The sequence below is a fragment of the Achroia grisella genome, unplaced genomic scaffold, assembly GCF_030625045.1.
Source record: "Achroia grisella isolate CSIRO2021 unplaced genomic scaffold, CSIRO_AGI_Agris_v1 utg809, whole genome shotgun sequence".
Lineage (NCBI taxonomy): Eukaryota > Metazoa > Arthropoda > Insecta > Lepidoptera > Pyralidae > Achroia > Achroia grisella.
The window spans coordinates 94,689-113,567 of NW_026713030.1; the positions used below are offsets into that span (position 1 = coordinate 94,689).

Consider the following 18,879-nt stretch of genomic DNA (forward strand, 5'->3'; position numbering starts at 1 on the left):
TATTCTTAGGAGAGACACTCTATCCTGAGGAGACACAAACCGTATCTCCTCAATACAGAGTGTATACTGTCCAAACGACATATTTCGTGTATGCATGAGTGAGCTACAACCACATAGGATATGTAGTGGTGTTTCCTCTCGCATCAATATTTATCTATTGTTAAATTCAAAATACAAAATTTATATAAAAATATTATGTACAAAAAATATAGTATCAACAACAACGCTTTTCGGTTGCTGTTCTGAAGAGATTTATACTATTATGTCAATAATTCTGTCAGTAGTTTAGTGTGTGGTATGGAGTCGCAATGGATGTGATAAACTTACATAATTACTAACTTACGTTAACTAATACTATTAATTAATAAACAAAAACCATGCAAAAACCGGAAAACGTTGTAAAGGTTGAAAATGTTAGACCCAGTAAGTATTTCATTAAATTTTTGCTTATAATTTTTTTTTCTCTATGTAATGATTTTATTACGATTATTAATATCTTAATTACTGTAATAAAACCTTAATTAATGTATAATAATTATTTTTATTACATAGATATGTTGCGGTCTAGTGGTTTGCCAACCGACTTGACCCCAAAGATCGTATATACTAAACTTGCCAGCATCAAAAACAGAAAATTAAAACTGTGTGTGTCTATTAATATCTCTAACTAAATCTCCGGTAATGGAAACACCGATTACAATATAAATTAATCCGAAATAGAACGGTAGGCTCCCCTACGACTTGGCTCCCATATACCGTGTAAAATGTAGGTATGTCTAGTTCTGCGATCACCATAACGTCGACAGCTGACTGTCTCATCTGGCAAAATATTAATTAAGGTACATAATGATTACTTTTAATATGTAAACATTAAAATTCTAACAATTATAATTCGAAATCATTATTCAACTATAATACTTTTAGTATTACAATAACAAACTGATTTTACCTAAATGTCGTTTGGCTAAAGTTAGTAATTCGTTTTATAGCAATTGCGTAAGGTTTTACAATAAAATACCAGAGTCTGTTATAAATCTGCCAGAAAAAAGATTTAAATGTCAAATAAAACAGTTCTTTTGCAAAAAAAGCTTACTATAAAATTGAAGAATTCGTTAACGATAATAATGTTTTTATAGAAAAACTTTAAATCCGTAGCACTGACAATATTATCTGATTACACTAATAATGAGTGCGTAGCGATTTCTATGTTAATAATCGCATGCCTCTTACTTGATATAATTACAGTAATAATTTATATAAAAAACACCTATTAAAAAAAGCAACACACAAGTTTCTTGCTCATTCTTCTTGTGATGAATCTGCATTCCGAATGAGTGGTAGAATCAAAATATGACTATTCAAAAGTGCTTGTAATGAGTTTATTTGAATAAAGATTACTTCTATATCTATTTCTATTAATTATATATGTGAATAGTATTCAGTTTAATAGATTCTGTAAGTTCATACAAGCTGAATCCTCTCAATTAACTCCCTGTTTATCCCAAATCAGGCAAAGCCGCAGGATACAGTCAGTGTAGATAATAAATGTAAGTTTATCCTTTAAAATCTATTACCGAGTACTAAACAAGTGTAAAAGAGGGTTTAGGGTAGAGGGTTTGTGGTTAGGAGTACCTTCGCACAAATAGTTTTGGGTTGTAACCCGTACATTTCCGTAATATAAAGTGTCTTTAGGATTTGTTTTAGCATTTTCAAATGATTTATTATATGTATGTATCTGTACTAGCTGACCCGGCAATAGTTTTGCTATATAAATTAATATCGCTATTAAAAATAGGGGTTGATAATAGAAGGGTGAAAAATTAGGCTATAAAATATTTTGATTTTTTTACTATGTGGCTATATATAAAAATACATACATTTTTAATGCCATATAGTAAAAATATCAACATACTTTGTTTTGTCGAAAAACGAAAAAAAAAAATTGTGGTGAGCCACCCCTTAACGCTTGGGGTTAAAAAAATTGTTATAAATAAAAAATACAAATAAAAATTTTATTACAAAAATTGAAAAAAAACCTATTCTCAGACCTACTGAATATACGTATAAAATTTGATCAAAATCGGTCTAGCCGTTTCGGAGGACTGTAAACGCGAAACCTGTGATACGAGAAATTTATATATAAGATAGATAGACAGATACAGTTGTATCAACTTGAACTTTTGATATAAACTATAATATTATTATCTAACCTTATTACTGACTGAACGATTATTTGAATGTTTATATATGAGATTTCTAATTTAATGTTAGACTAGTTCATTGCGTTGGATGGTGTGATTGAGATCGTCGCCCTCGCCGGCGAGGACGGTGACGTGTGTCTGTGTATGTGTGGTGTGGTGTACTTACTATACTTATTATAAGCGGGCTCGGGTGCCATTGGACGTATCGTCGGGACGTTTCCTTCATGATGGTGATCAGATTGAAATCACGCTGTACATTTGCATAGCAAACTAATCACGGCGCGCCAATGGCTCGAGCTAGGAAGTTATTTTGTACATTACTGACTAGTTGAGTAATTAAATAAGAATAAACGAATTGTGATGATTAGAGCAGACCAGTCCCTACAAGCTGCACTAGCTCACGAGTATGACGTATTGACCATATTTTAGGGAGCCCAATGACCCGTCCTACCACGACGCCACATGTCTAGTCATTTAGTGAGCATGACTAGTCAATCCACTCGACCACGTCATGTCATAGCTACTTAAAATTACCAAGTGATAGTTAATGTGCGGGTAACATGTGTATCGGGTGCTGCTTGTGGGGACTGGTCTGTTCAGGTTGCGAACACTGATTAGATTTTTTGTTTTTTGCAATAGCATATGCTGGTAGTCACTATTCTCCCAAATATGAATTTAAATGAATCTATATTATTGTAAACATGTACAACATTTATTTGAAAAGAATACGAGCTGAGTTTCTTACCAGTTCTTCTCATCTTGAAAACAATCCGAACTGACGGTAGATTTGACAAATCATAAGAGTCTGTAATAGACCTACATGAATAAAGATATTTTTAATTTGAATTTTTGTATTTTTTTTTTAATTTTACAGAAAATACAATTATGTATAAAATGATAAAAAATAAACAAAACAAAGAGGTAACAATGGGCGGCCTTATCGCTAAAAAGCGATCTCTTCCAGGCAACCTTAGGATGGAGAGAAATGATTAGATTTGCGCCTGGTATAACTGTAATGATGGTAACAATATTGCAAGAAATGTTATAAATATACATATAACATAATACAATACAAAATAATATAATAAACTTACATATATATGAATATATATATATATATATCCAATAACGTAATAGACCTACATGATTAAGACATTCTAAATTTGAATTGTCGTTATTGTGTCGTATTATGTATTTTTTTTTTATTTCCAGAGGGCCTGGGAGTTCGACATCTGCAGACTGCGTTACTTAGCACTGGTATGATCATCTCGTTCTGCATGAGAGTCAACATGAGTATGGCCATTGTAGATATGACAGACCCTCGTAAAGAAGGGGTAAGACAAATATACGTATAGTTTTAAAAGACTACATACACTAGATGATTATGATAGGGTATATATGCTATATAATTGCATATATATCGTATCCAATATAAGACATAAATATATGAATTAAATGTATGAAATTGTAAATAACTAACATAGTTAATAAGTTGATTACTAACATAAAATGGATGGATAAATATCCGAAATAAATGAAATAATAATAATAATAATTCCAATCGTTATGTCGGTGAACGGTCTTATGTATAATATTAATGAAATAATATGCATATACCGGTTTCTGTCCCAGGGGAAGGTATATGACATCTAAGAGGGGAGATGACAGATAAAAATAATAATAATTTATATAGTTAATAGATGATAATTACACTTGACATCTGAGATTAAATTTTATTGTCAGATGACAATTACACTTGTATGTTAAAATTGTATTGATTCTTATGTACAACTTAATTAAGTAACATAACCTATAACTGCAATAAATATTTTTTTTTATTATTATTATTATTATTATAATAATCCAAGACATCAATAAAATTTGATGTCTACAAATTGTAATATGTAGAAAAAAACATTTTTACTACATATTATTATGAATATATATATATATATATATAAAATATTTTTTTTTACAATATATTCAAGGTCTACAACACACTTATTATTATTATTATTATTATAAGGTAGATATCAATAAAATTTGAGTGTCTGTTTGTAATATTGAAAAAAACATTTTTTACTACATGCATATGAATATAAATACGGTACATACATCAAAATAACATTTTTTATAATTTTTGTCTGTCTGTCTGTTTGTTTGTTCCGGATAATCTCTGAAATGGCTGGACCGATTTTGACGGGACTTTTACTGGCAGGTAGCTGATGTAATAAGGAGTAACTTAGGCTACTTTTATTTTAGAAAAATCAAGTTAAATTCCACGCGGACAAAGTCACGGGTACAGTATAATAATAACAATAGTATAGCAGGACAATTCACACAGCGCCATCTAGTTCCAAGCTGTGTAATATGCAAATCTTGTGTTATGGATACTAGACAACTGATATAAACACATACATGCATTTTTTTTTTTTTGTAAATACATACAAAGAAAATATTTAGACCGATATAAATAATCATACTCATGAATACAAATGTTTATGCCGTGAGAGGAATCAATTCGAGTATGATTGTATCCATCCGGATGTTTTCTATTTATATTACGTATGAATTTATAGAAAAAAATGTATCTATTATATATAGATATATATATATATATATTTGACATCATCATCATCATAATTTTTATTCTACCACTCATTAGGAACGCAAGTTAAACACAAGAAGAATGCCAGAAACTTGTGTGTTTCTTTTGAATATATGTTATTTAAATGAAATAATTACAGAATAACAAGTAAGAGGCATGCGATAATCAACATAGAAACCGCTGCGCACTCATTCTTTGTGCAATCAGATAATGTTGTGAGCGCTATGAATTTTAAGTTTTTTCTACAAAAATATTATTGCCATTTACATACCCAAGCTCTGCGTACTTATTCGTCGACTGAATGCATCTAAGATATTATTAAATCGCAATGAAGGAGTAAGTTAGTTTTTTTTTTTTCTGACTATTCAAATGCTTAGCTACAGCTGGACTTTGTGGTCGTCGACCGGACGTTAACGGACGGCGAATGCAGATGGCACTCCAAACCCGCGGAAAGATTTATGGAGCGGCTGAAGGCCAACTCCTGCCTGACGGATACGACTTTAGTCTGAGGTCACCCCTAGGGGTTCGAACCTCGGCTCAGGCCATCGTAATATCGATCTCCGTTTGAATTATGAAGGGCGCTCGGGGCCGCCTGTGTGGAGCGCCCGGGTGCGCGCAGGCGCCTGGTTGAATGCGCGATATTATGTGTTTGAGGTCGTCGTCTTCGCCGGCGAGGACGGTGTCGTGTGTGTGTGAAAGTGTGGTCGGGGTAGAACGAGTGGGCCCGTGGGAAGGTTTCCTGCCATTATGGGGTCGTCGGGGTCAATGAGAACGTGCCTCGGGCGACGTTGTCGCGTATGTCGGATATTACTTCTCGGTTCGTAATCGACGGAACTGACTATAAGCAGGTTAGGGTGGAATTGGGCAGAGTTGAAGTAGCGTCGAGACGCTTCCTTCATAAACTGCTTGATGGAGGGCAGATTAAGATCGCGGTGAAAGAATTATTCGACTACCGACCTCCGTATTTATAGACCGAAGTCAGTGTAGTAGGGAGAGATGCGGGGGTAACGGACTAACAACTTAGTTCGGTCCATAAATACTAGATGGCGCTATTTACAATATTTGTAATAATATAAAAATCTTTTAATATTTTTAAAACAATGGATTTTCTACAATATTGATGTGAATTCTAACATATAATAGTACTGAATTGAGGTTTATATCAGTTGAAGTTATAGATCTGCTAAGTAGTTCTAAGTTGTACGCAGATATACACAGTTGTTACAGAAGTGGGTTGTTGTTTATAACATAATATAATATTATTAGTGTTAAGAAACTTAAACGGCTTTTCTAGTTTAAACTTAGTTACACAGTAGCGGGTTAACGCTTCACTTCGCCCTGGAGACAACCGTTAAAATTAATTTACGTTGTAAAAAGTTTAACTTTTTAATGTCTCGGTATCACCAAAGTGTCGTTATAACGTGGTATTGCTTTATTTAGTAGTGTTAATTTAATCTAGAATCTAATCATACAACATTTACATAAAGATTTTTTTTTTAAACTTAATATACATAACTCAATGGTGACTGACTGACATAGTGATCTATCAACGCACAGCCCAAACCAGATCGACGATAGACAGATCGGGTTGAAATTTGGCATGCAGGTAGATGTTATGACGTAGGCATCCGCTAAGAAAAGATTTTGATTAATTCTACCCCCAAGGGGATAAAATAGGGGATGAAAGTTTGTATGAAATATTGGCAATTTTAAACCGATCGGGCTGAGACTTTGTATGCATAAAGCTACTATTACGTAGGTATCCCCTAAGAAAGGATTTTAATAAATTCCACTCCTAGAGGGATAAATTAACGCGAGCGAAGTCGCAGCTAAAAGCTGGTTATGAATAAACTGGAAAAACTCAACGCAATCTAGTCGTAAACTAAGTAGAGCTATTTGTACTAAACAATTAATCGGAATATATAGATATAATAAATATATATACACCACGTTAGTGGTAAATAAGCCTATGGACCGTATCTGATATGGACTGGACGCCTGAAACACCAGGGGCTTTGCCGACCCTAAAAAAACCTTATAGCCTTCTTAAAGAATCACGTTGTCTCTTGAGAAAATGTCAGCAAATTTTCTCAGTTCATTCCACTATATAATTGTACGCGGGAGGAAGCTCCTCTGAAACTGCACTGTCCAATACTACTTAGGTTATATATTTGGATAAGAAGAATGAGCAAGAAACTTGCGTGTTGCTCAAGTTTCTTGCTAATTCTTCTTGTGATGAGTCTGCGTTCCTGCTTAACTTCACTGATATAGAAATATAAGTAAACTTGAAATAAGTACTTTTAAGTGGTCATATTTTTTTCTTCTACCACTCATTCGGAGCGCAGACTCTTTACAAAAAGAATCAGCAAGAAACTTCGTGTTGGTCAAGTTTCTTGCTAATTCTTCTCGTGATGAGTCTGAGTTTGGAATGAGTGATAGAATCATAAATAATATTGACTTGTTACGCGTGTGCAATCGATAAAAAGATTAAAAAATAACTAGTACAAGCTATTCAGAGCGCAAACCGGTTTGTGATATATACATAGTTAGAAAATTTCCATTACTTGATAGTAATGAGTTATTTGCATACTTTAGGGTCATCATGATAACAATTATTGGTATCAATATAGGTATATAATGCAATACATATACTAAATTATATGTATGCTTAATATTTGTCCGAACATCTGTCTGTTATAGCACTATCCTCACTAATGTTCGAAATATGAAAGTAACTCTGTCTATTTGCCGCGCTTTTACACCAAAGGATCAGTAGTTTTAAATGAAATTTAGTACACAAATAATCTAGATCTTGAGAAAGGACGTAGACTATATATATAGTAGGATAATTAAAAAAAAACTATCATTATCATTATAATTACTCAATTTCAGAATGTTTCAAATAGTTTCATAAATGACGAAGTTCTTAGGTAACAATATGTTAGCAATATGTTAGGTATCAATATAGTAACAATAGAAGAACTCAATGGTGTAACTCCTTCTTTTTTAAATTCGATTAGTTTTATTTCAGAGTTATGACTGGAGTCCGTGGATAAAGACTATCATTCTATCATCATTCTTCTGGGGATATGTGCTACTACAAATCCCGAGCGGGGAGCTGGCGAAGAGGTTTGGCGGGAAAATACTGATCCTCGTATCAGTATCAGTCAATTCGATAGCATCAGCGTTGCTACCGAAAGCACCCAGTATAGTAAGTATGTAAAAATAATAATAATATTCCTGGCCAATTCACACAACGCCATCTAGTCCTAAGTAGTCCTTATATTATAGATACTAGACAATAATAGAAGCAAAAATGGAATCAGTACAGAAAGTACTTCTAACATGCTTTTTAACTATTCTAATGCTGGCCGCAGCTGGCCTTTACAGCTTTACCGGACTATAGAGTGTGAGTGTAGATGTCACACCAAACCCGCGGAAGGACTTACGGAGTGGCTGAAGACCAACTCCTGCCTGACAGATACGACTTTAGTCTAAGAGGACCGCTAGGGCTATAAGAATATAACTTTAGTTTTCTAAAATAAAAGTAGCCTAAGTTACTCCTTATTACATCAGCTACCTACCTCAGCTAAAGCCGTAATTTTGATCTCAGTTTGAATTGGATGGGAAATCGATTTGAGAGGCAACCTAATCCACGGAAGGACTTATGAATCGACTGAAGATAAATTTCTACCTGACCGTTTTACTGACTCTTTAGATTGTCTCTCAGATACAGCTTACCTTTAATGCTATTATTATGATTTCACTGACATTTATGTTAATTTATGTCTCCCTCATCATCAGATTCCTGCAGTCCTATAGTACCGCGATGTAAGAAGCAACGAGAAACTACTACATGAATGAATGCTGTACATATATTAACCAAAGATTCTACTATAACACACGTAAAAATTGTTCTAAAATTGTTTTTTTTCAGGGTGGCTGGCAACTCGTTTGTGCTATTCGTATGCTACAAGGTCTCACACAAGCGTTTACTTACCCTTGTACACATCATCTCATTAGTCAATGGATTCCAATTGAGGAGAAAGGGGTACTGGGCACGTTTATTTATTCAGGTATTTCACGTACATATTAATACGCGAAGTGAAAATTTTGTACCCCTTTTTACGAAATTGCGCGAATGGAGGAGTATGGAATTTCCCACACTTATAGTTTATATAGAGAACGAGTGCTAATATTTTTTATATATTAATAAAAATAAATGTAATCAATAAAAAAAATAATATATATACGCATATGTACTCTGCTGGTTATTGTTAAAGTCTGTGGTCAAACTGAAAATAGATCAATATTATTTGCCTTTAATATAATTGGTGCAGTATGATAAGATGAGCATGACGTCAGATCAATTAACCCATAGTGGAAATTTCATTAGGAACTTATAACGATTGTTTCCAGGAGGAATCGCATGGAGGTTTACCTGATATGGTACATTGTTAGTAATACTATCATGAGTCCATTACCTACTTCCCTTAACCTATTAACAATCCCTTCCCCCCAAATTTAAAGGTTAATCGTTATCATTCCAGGTTCACAAGTAGGCATTGGCTTGCAGCTTATGGTATCAGGATTTATAGCAACAGCATGGGGCTGGCAGGCAATATTCTACGTGAACGCAACTCTCGCTGCAATATGGGCTGTAGCGTATATATTTTTAGGTTCAGCTTCCCCTGAAACATCCAAGATTATATCAGAGCAGGAAGTTTTGTATATTCAAAGGTCATTAGGACGAGTTGGTGAGCAAGAGGTGAGCGATACAAAAAATATACTTATGATTACTAATATTTGTACCGTGTGAGGATCTCGGAAATCATCAGAAGTAAAGCGGTGTGCTAAACTGCTAGACCATCGAAACTGCATAAGCTAACAATTATAACATCTGATTCAGCGCCATTGTCAATGCCACGAGGTCGCGTTAGCAAAATTACAACACTGTGGCGGCGTTAGCCTGCCCTGTAGATGGTGTAAGACAGGCCCAACCTACCTAACCTGAACTACACTCAAAAGTTAGTGAGCGTCAATTTGTATTTCTTACTGATAGTCCAGTAGATGAAAATGCGGATATCAAATCTAATCAGAGACACGGCAGTTCAAATAAACTTTGAAATGTAGACAAGTTAACTTTAGAAATTATAGTTAAGTATCGCGCTCACTATGACATCCTCCGATTTGGGGATCGGTTGTCTAATTTCAACGGAGATCAAAATTACGACGGCCAGAGCTGAGATTCTAAAACCTAACGGAGCCCTAAGATTAAAGTTGTATCTGTCAGATAGGAGTTTGCTTTCAGACGCTCATAAGTCCTTCCGCGGTTTTAAAGTGGCATCTGCACTTGATCTATATCCTTTAGTAAAGATGTAATGACGAGCTGCTGCCAACAGGATTGTATTAGATCAAAATACAACATCGACAATGCCTCTGACCAACAAATTTTTCTCAGATAATGATGATTGTATATTTTTCAGAAACTCCCAACGCCATGGCTGAAGATTATGACTTCGTTGCCGTTCTGGGCGATTATCATTGCTCATTGCGGTCAGAATTGGGGATTCTTTACTCTGATGTCGGAAATGCCTACTTACCTCAGCAAAGTACTTGGCTTCAACTTGCAAAGCGTAAGTTTCATTTACGTCCTTGTTTTTTAGGTCTACAGGTCTACATGGACCCCAACAATTTTTTTTTCTTCACACAGGTCCGCAATCACCATTCTCAAAATTTCCCCTACTTTTTGGTATGTAAATTAGTACCAGCGTCATTGCATTATAAGTTAAAGCCATTAACCTGATCTACCCAAAAATAGTTTATTATAAGCCAAAATACGAAGCAAAAGAAAAATTTTCATATATTCAATTCTATGTATATATATATATTAATATATAAAATTGAACATTTTGTTTCTTTGGCTGAATAGTCTCGGATAGTATGAATTGAAAATTGTGTTGGATGTCCGATTTACCGAGAAAGGTCATATTGTCAGTTGCATAGCCTATATAAGGTGAAAGATAATAATTAACATAACAACATACAACCAATAGGAGCAGAGCAGTAACCAAAAATATAGCAAAATTGGAAAATTGAGAAAGGAAAGTTGAACGTTGAAGATGAGCGGATTAGCTAGAAAATATAAATCTGTAGAGATAGTTTGAACGCTCTTATCTCTGGAATTAGCGATAAGAAAAAAGGATTATTTTTCCATGTCGGTATGAATACTCTGACTACTAACTAGCGGTTTAGTGTTTGGATTACAATTTTGTACCAAACTACACGCTCCTAATCAAATTCTTGTACTGATTGTAATGAATGTATCTTTGGAACTAGCGGAAGAAAAGAAATGAATGAATGAATGAATTTGGAACTAGCGGTAAGAATAGAAGAAATATATTTGCATAGCGATAAGAACACTCTGGAACTAGCGATTTAGTGTTGATTACAATCCAGTTTTGTACCAAACACGCTCCTAATCAAATTATTGTACAAAGTATAATCTGTTTTGTGTGCTAATAAATAAATAAATAGAAGAATAATTTCTACATTCGATGTCTCAATTCTTGAGGATGGTTTAAATTTTTTATTAAATATTGCGCTATAATCTTTAGTACCTGAGAAAAATAAACTGGTCGTAAAGCCATAAATACCACAAGCAAGTGATACATAGAAGCTGAGAAAAAAGAAAGTCAGAATGATAGTAAAGCCATAAACACAACAAGCAAGTGATGCAGTCGTCGATGGTGGCCGTTGTATCTTTCAATTTAAAACGCAACCAGGATGATGGTAAAGTCATAAATACCACAAGCAAGTGATGCATAAAAGCTGAGAAAAAGAAACTCATCATGATAATAAACCCATAAATATAACAAATAAGTGATTCATAGCAGATGAGAAAAAGAAAGTCAGAATGATAGTAAATCCATAAACACAACAAATAAGTGATGCAATGGTTGACGATGGTCGTAAATACCACAAGCAAGTGATGCATAAAAGCTGAGAAAAAAGAAACTCATCATGATAATAAACCCATAAATATAACAAATAATTGATGCAATGGTTGACGATGATCGTAAATACCACAAGCAAGTGATGCATAAAAGCTGAGAAAAAAGAAACTTATCATGATAATAAACCCATAAATACAACAAATAAGTGATGCAATGGTTTGAGATGGTCGTAAATACCACAAGCAAGTGATGCATAGAAGATGAGAAAACAGAAAGTCAGAATGATAGGAAAGCCATAAACACAACAAACAAGTAATGCAATGGTTGACGGTGGCCGTTGTATCTATAAATTAAAAACGCGATAGAAACTGCGCGGCGCACCTAGTACACTAAATGGCCTTGCAGATTCCCTTTTCCAATTTATCTGCTCACTGAACTTATTATAAAAACATAAAGGGTACATTCTATTGACCGGAAATATTGATATTGACCGGAAATATTGATAATGGAAGGTTCTATAGCAAACAGTTGAAGGGAAAGAACAATAACTTCTTATATTTTTGTCGCTTTGCTTAATTTTGTTTATTTGAATTCGTTGGTTTTATTAGCTGTAAATGAAAAACAAACTGCTCTTAGGAGTGTGAAATTTCGAACACATATAGTTTATATAGAGAAGGAGTGCAAAATGCTATTTTTTTTTAAATATGCATAAAAAATACTACACACTCAATATGAATATCAATGAAAAAAATGTTACACGCTCTACCAGTATTTGACACACACGCATAGAAGTATATCTTTGACGATAGAACCTTAATAATATGCAAACCTATCATTAACTTAATTATGGTCAATTTCGATGATTGGCCGACTACTAATTATTATTAATATAGAACTAGCTATGTCCACGGTTTCACTCATGTTATATTTCTATATAAAACTAGCTGTCAAGGCAAACGTTGTTTTGCCTTTAAATAAAAAAAAATTAGGGGTGGACTACCCCTAACATTTAGGGGGATGAAAAATAGATGTTGACCGATTCTCAGACCTACTCAATACGCTCACAAAATTTCATGAGAATCGGTCAAGCCGTTTCGGAGGAGTATGGGAACGAAAACTGTGACACGAGAATTTTATATATAAGATATAGCTTATGTGTTATCTGATGCATAAGCTATATCTGTAAAGTTTCATCAATGTAGTTGCGTGAGAGAGTAACAAACTTCCATACCTACAAACTACCGCGTATAATATTATTATGATTAAGATATGGTACAATCTGTTTTTTATTTAGTTATATAACGTTGTAACGCTGAAACGTACACCCAGGTCACAGGTCCCGGGAGCTGGTGGAAGTTTGCCCTCTCTGCCATACGATGGACCTGGCAACCGCACGGTAAATTCATGAAAACCTAAGTTCATTTCTAGAAATTATATGTAATCTTTTGAAGGCCTCGATGGTCTAGCGGTTTAGCAGACCGCTTCACTTCTGATGGTCGCGGGTTCGATTCCTCCTCGCACGGTACCAATAATTATTAACAAGTATGATTGTTTGTATCGGTCTGGATATTTTCTATGTCTATTATGTATGTATTTACAAAACTAAGTACCTGATTGAAGAAAGATTCATCCGTGAAAGTACTAGGGGAAAATATTTGCAGTCCCAAATAGTTCCTAAATTCACATTAGTTACAGAAAGTATGATACGAAATATCAATCTGTGAAACTGGTCAAGATCGCTGGAAGGCATTGGATGCGAGCAGCGCAGGACCGATCGTCGTGGAGATCTTTGGGGGAGGCCTATGTCCAGCAGTGGACGTCTTACGGGCTGAGATGATGATGATGATGATGAAATAATTTCATCATCATCGTCATCACATTAAGGAAGACGTCCACAGCTGGACAAAGGCCACCCCCAAATATCTCTACGACAATCGGTTCTTCTCTTCTCGCATCCATTGCCTTCCAGTGATCTTGACCAGATCGTCGGTCCACCTTGCTGGAGGCCTTTCCACGCTGCGTCTTCCGGTCCGTGGTCGCCACTCGAGGACTTTATTGCCACAACGGCCATCTGTCCTACGAGCTATGTGCCCATTGCCACTTTAGTGTCCTAATTCTTCGGGCTATGTCGGTCACTCTGGTTCTTCTGCGGATCTCCTCCCGCCAGAAACTCCGAGCATAGCCCGTTCCATTGCCCTCTGAGTGACTTTGAGCTTGTTCACGAGGACCATAGTTAGCGACCACGTCTCTGTGCCGTAAGTAATCACTGGCAACACACATTGGTTCTAAACCTTTGTAAAATCTGTGCTATGCTTATTTTGGATGACATGCCCCCCCCCCCAGTCCCCCCCCAGAGGGGGGAGTCTAGATGATGATTAGGTCATCGGCAGTTATTTACTTTTTTACACGAATGGCAACCCTCACATCTTTGCTAAAAAAACCATACATTAATTGAAAAATGTTTACGTAAGCATGGCGGAAGGGGTAAGATCTTTGCTTACTTTTGCTGACAAGTGGTTGGGGAAGTAAATAATTGTAATAAACCTGCTTATGTAATACTTGAACGGCCCCTTGCACAGAATTTGTATTGTTTTAAATAAATAAATAAATATGTATTTATAACAGTAATCTAGTACCGATAACACAATCTATAGCTAGGTTGACTTGGGTCTAGAGGGCGCTGTGTGAATTGTCTTGAGATTAGGGTTGCCAACCATACTCTATAATAACGTATCCTACTTTATTTTTGGTAATTATACTTTATACTTTAACATACAAATAAAGTATGCAAAAATACTTTACTTTCAACCTTTACTGTGATGGGTAAAACAAAATACTCATTATGGATACTTAACGATTTATAATTACTGAACGAAATGTCAGTTGTCAATTGAAAGTTGTTTTGTCACAGCTCTAGTATTAAAAGCACACAAAAATACGTTTTTAATGCAAAAAAAAGTTTGAAAAATACCTCTTTTTCCTATCCAAACCAATTTATACGTTTTTTTTTACCTGATATTATTACATGTCGATGACGTAAATATATAATTAAGTGATTACCACGCAATCAGAAAATTCGTTTGTTCAACTCCCTTATAATTGATTGCTGGCCATTCAGCCATTACGCGGCGCACGCAACGAAAAACCGAGTAAGTGCAAGTCATCCTAGCAATTAGTGTTCCGTACCAAAATTTGTACGAAACATTATTTCATTGAGCGAACACCGAAATTGAGCCTTTTAAAAAACAGTTGAAAATACTTAGAGCCCATTTGAAAAGACGGTCAAGTTTGAAATGGACTTGTAGAATTAGGGTTTCAATTAATCTTTCGAGCAAAAATTACTGAATGGATTTTGATGAAACTTTACAGGAATATAGCTTATAGTTTACAATAACAAATAAGCTATAACTTAAAAAAATATTACATGAATTGGGCTACATACAATGATAAATGTCAAGTGAGCAGACGAAATTGTTCGGGTCAGCTAGTACATAATAATTTTGTTTTCATTATTAGTCTATTTTCAAATTCAAATTCAAAATATCTTTATTCATGTAGGTCTATTACAGACTCTTATGATATGTCAAATCTACCGTCAGTTCGGAATGATTTCGAGATGAGAAGAACTGACAAGAAACTCAACTCGTTTTTTTTTAATGTTGTACAATTTATAATAACACTATTTCATTTAAATTCAAATTTGGGAGAATAGAGTGAAAAGCATATGCTATATAAAAAAAAAAAAAAAAAAATCAAATCTGTGTTCGAAACCTTAACACACCAGTCCCCACAAGCAGCACCCGTACACGAGTATAACGGATGAACATCATTGCACTCAATCATATTATAGGGAGCACATCGACGTGACCCACCACGCCGCCACAAGTTTGAACTTTAATAATGACTGTTTCAATTACTCCAATATATTTATATTATTTAATATAAACTGTACCAATCACAGTTTTCACCCATTACAATATTTAATTACAATATGTCATTACTAAATTTAGGATAGTTTGTATCTCACATGGTTGAAAGCTAGTCTATACATATAAATAAAATTGGAGTGTTTGTAATACTGAAGTAACCATTTTTTTCTACACGCATATGAATATAAATGCGGTACGTACATTAAATAATATTTTTTACAATTTTTCTGTCTGTCTATTTGTTTGGCTAATCTCTGGAATGGCTGGAGCGATTTTGACGCCCCGGACTTTTATTGGTATGTAGCTGATGTAATTATATACATAGACTACTTTTATTTTTGAAAAATCTTTTATTATAAAAAAAATTAAGTAAAATTCTAAATCCATTGCGTAGTTTTAAAGATTTAAGCATACATAGGCACGGACAGCGGCAGGGACTTTGTTTTATACTATGTAATGATGATATATAGTTAACATAAAATTCTATCTTAATCTTAATAATAATATAATAAACTCGAAAGTTTGTAAGTATGAATGTTCCATTTGAAAAGACGGTCAAGTTCGAAATGGATTTGTAGAACTAGGGTTTCAATTAATCTATAGATGTTTGTTACTCTTTCACGCAAAAACTACTGAACAGTTTTTGATGAAACTTTGCAGTAATATAGCTTAGGCATCAGAATAACATGTAGGCTATATTTATTATTGATATTTAACGCGGTTGATACCACGAGCACTTTAAGTAAAATATTTAAAAAATTTAAGTTTAAGTAAAATTTAAGTAAAATATAAGTATAATATATATATTATACTTATATTTTACTTAAATTTTGCATTGTATACTGAATATCGGAAGACGCAGCGTGGGAAGGCCTCCAGCAAGGTGGACCGACGATCTAGTCTCTTGACCAGATCGTCGGTCGGTCGCTGGAAGGCATTGGATGCGAGTTTACAGGACCGATCGTCGTGGAGATCTTTGGGGGAGGCCTATGTCCAGCAGTGGACAGTCTTCCGGGCTGCGATGATGATGATGATGATACTGAATATTATAGATAGATAGATAATAGTTTTTATTTGTATTATGTAAACAGTTGACCCCGGACAAAGTCGGGAAAAGGTCGCTAGTATAAAATATTCTATTTTATAAACAGTGCCCGTAACACGTGCAGTAAACATTGGGGTTTTCCACCTATGGGTAGTGCTCTCATCTCAAAATTTTATTTTCTTCGTCCCTACCAATACGCCCAAGCAAAAGGTCGACCTATGAAATTCGATTTTGAAATTGCAGTACTTTTAAAGGAAGGTCTTATTCGATGGGGTTTTCCTACTGTATAAGGGAAATTTTTTATTTGTGAACCTCAGTGGTGTAGCAGTTTAGTACTAGTCATGATAGTTACTTCGATCTTCATATAGTAAAAAAATTTATAATAATAATAATAAGAACAACATATAACTAGTGCATGTAAATTAATAACACAATCTGATTATAAACACAGACGGCCTCGGTGGCGTAGCGGTTAGCACACCGCCTTACTTCCGATGGTCGCGGGTTCGATTCCTCGCACGGCACAAACATTTGTATTCCTGAGTATGATTGTTTGTGTCGGTCTGGGTATTTACTATGTATAATATGTATGTATTTACGAAAAAAAAATGTATCTATGTATTTATATCAGTTATCTAGTACCCATAACACTTTAGCTAGCTTAATTTGGGTCTAGATGGCGCTGTGTAAATTGTCCTGAGATTATTATTATTATATTATTATTATTATTAGACACAACCAGGTTGCTGCAATAGTACATCAATACTTAGGCACTAAATATCAATTAATCACCGAAAAATTAGCCTACTATAAATACACCCCGCAGATAGTACTCGACTCTCCCGGTTGTAGGTTGTATTGGGACAGGACTATAATAACAGTCAAAACTGTACATCACAACAGACCAGATATAACACTACATGATAAGAAATATAAAATAGTTTACCTTATAGATATTGCAATACCAAATACACATAATCTTCTATCCATACATACAGAAAAAATTACTAAGTATACTGATCTGGCAATAGAACTAAAACTGCAATGGCAGGTAGAAACAGTAAAAACTCTGCCAATTATTATTTCGTCCACAGGTGTCATCCCAACATCCCTACACACTAGCCTCAAGATATTACAGCTTCACCCACTTACTTTCATACTTCTCCAAAAAGCTGTAATTCTAAACACCTAGAATAGAATAGTCCGCAAATTTTGGTCATCATAATAATTTCTTTTATAATTGTCATTGTTTGGTGATATTCACCCGCAATGACAAGTTTAACTCCCCATCAAAGGGAGATATATAATATATATAAATAAAATAATAATAATAACAATCATCATCATCATCATCATCAATAAAAATATATGCCCATATAATTAATAAATTTGTTATTCTTCCATGTCTTAAAATTACAGTACCTACATATTAGATAAACTATTACTTGAATGTCGACCGTGCATGGCAATAGTTGTTCGTGCACGGGATTTTCATTTAATGTTAGACATAGACACCTATATAAATATACATTGTAAATAAACTGGCTTTTAAATAAAATGTATAAGTAATTCAATAGATTTTCTTGCCAGTTCTTCTCAATTGTATCTGTGAACGAAGGACTGTATATATATGGAGCTGGTAGATATAATTATGCAAACACGGGTTTTAGGAAACAATAATATAATATTATGTACAAAAGTATAATAATTAGCAGAACAAGAATCACAATGTCATATATATTTTTCTATATAAAATAATAGACAAAATACATAAATAATAAACAAAGAGGTACATCGTGCACAGTATCTATATACTGAACTGGATGGTAAGGAAAAAATATAATATAAAAAATTTACGTTCATAAGCGGCAAAAATGTCCTACACGAATAAATGATTTTTTAATTTTAATTTCGTATCAAATCAAAGAAAGCACGTATTTTCTTTCCAGAATGGTGTTTTGTCGTCTCTGCCATATATCGTGATGACATTACTAAGCTTCATATGCGGTTTTATCTCTGATCTACTTATAAGAACCCAGAGAATGAGTCGTGTTAACACAAGAAGACTGTTTAATACCATTGGTAAGTTTATCATATTTATCTACTTGACAGATTTATATGATTTTGTTTAATTCCGCTA

At 34.2% G+C, this 18,879-nt stretch overlaps 1 protein-coding gene across 1 annotated transcript in view; it reads left to right on the plus strand.

Moving 5' to 3' along the window:
* The first annotated feature begins 298 nt into the window (after positions 1-298).
* LOC131851901 (putative inorganic phosphate cotransporter) overlaps positions 299-18,879 on the plus strand; it is a 29,427-nt gene continuing 10,846 nt past the window's right edge. Inside the window, exons 1-7 of the mRNA XM_059202456.1 lie at positions 299-423; positions 3,414-3,535; positions 7,841-8,020; positions 8,747-8,885; positions 9,360-9,577; positions 10,296-10,445; positions 18,689-18,821. Of these exons, the coding sequence (XP_059058439.1) occupies positions 378-423; positions 3,414-3,535; positions 7,841-8,020; positions 8,747-8,885; positions 9,360-9,577; positions 10,296-10,445; positions 18,689-18,821 (988 nt within the window). The 5' untranslated portion in view covers positions 299-377. The remainder of the gene's footprint in view (positions 424-3,413; positions 3,536-7,840; positions 8,021-8,746; positions 8,886-9,359; positions 9,578-10,295; positions 10,446-18,688; positions 18,822-18,879) is intronic.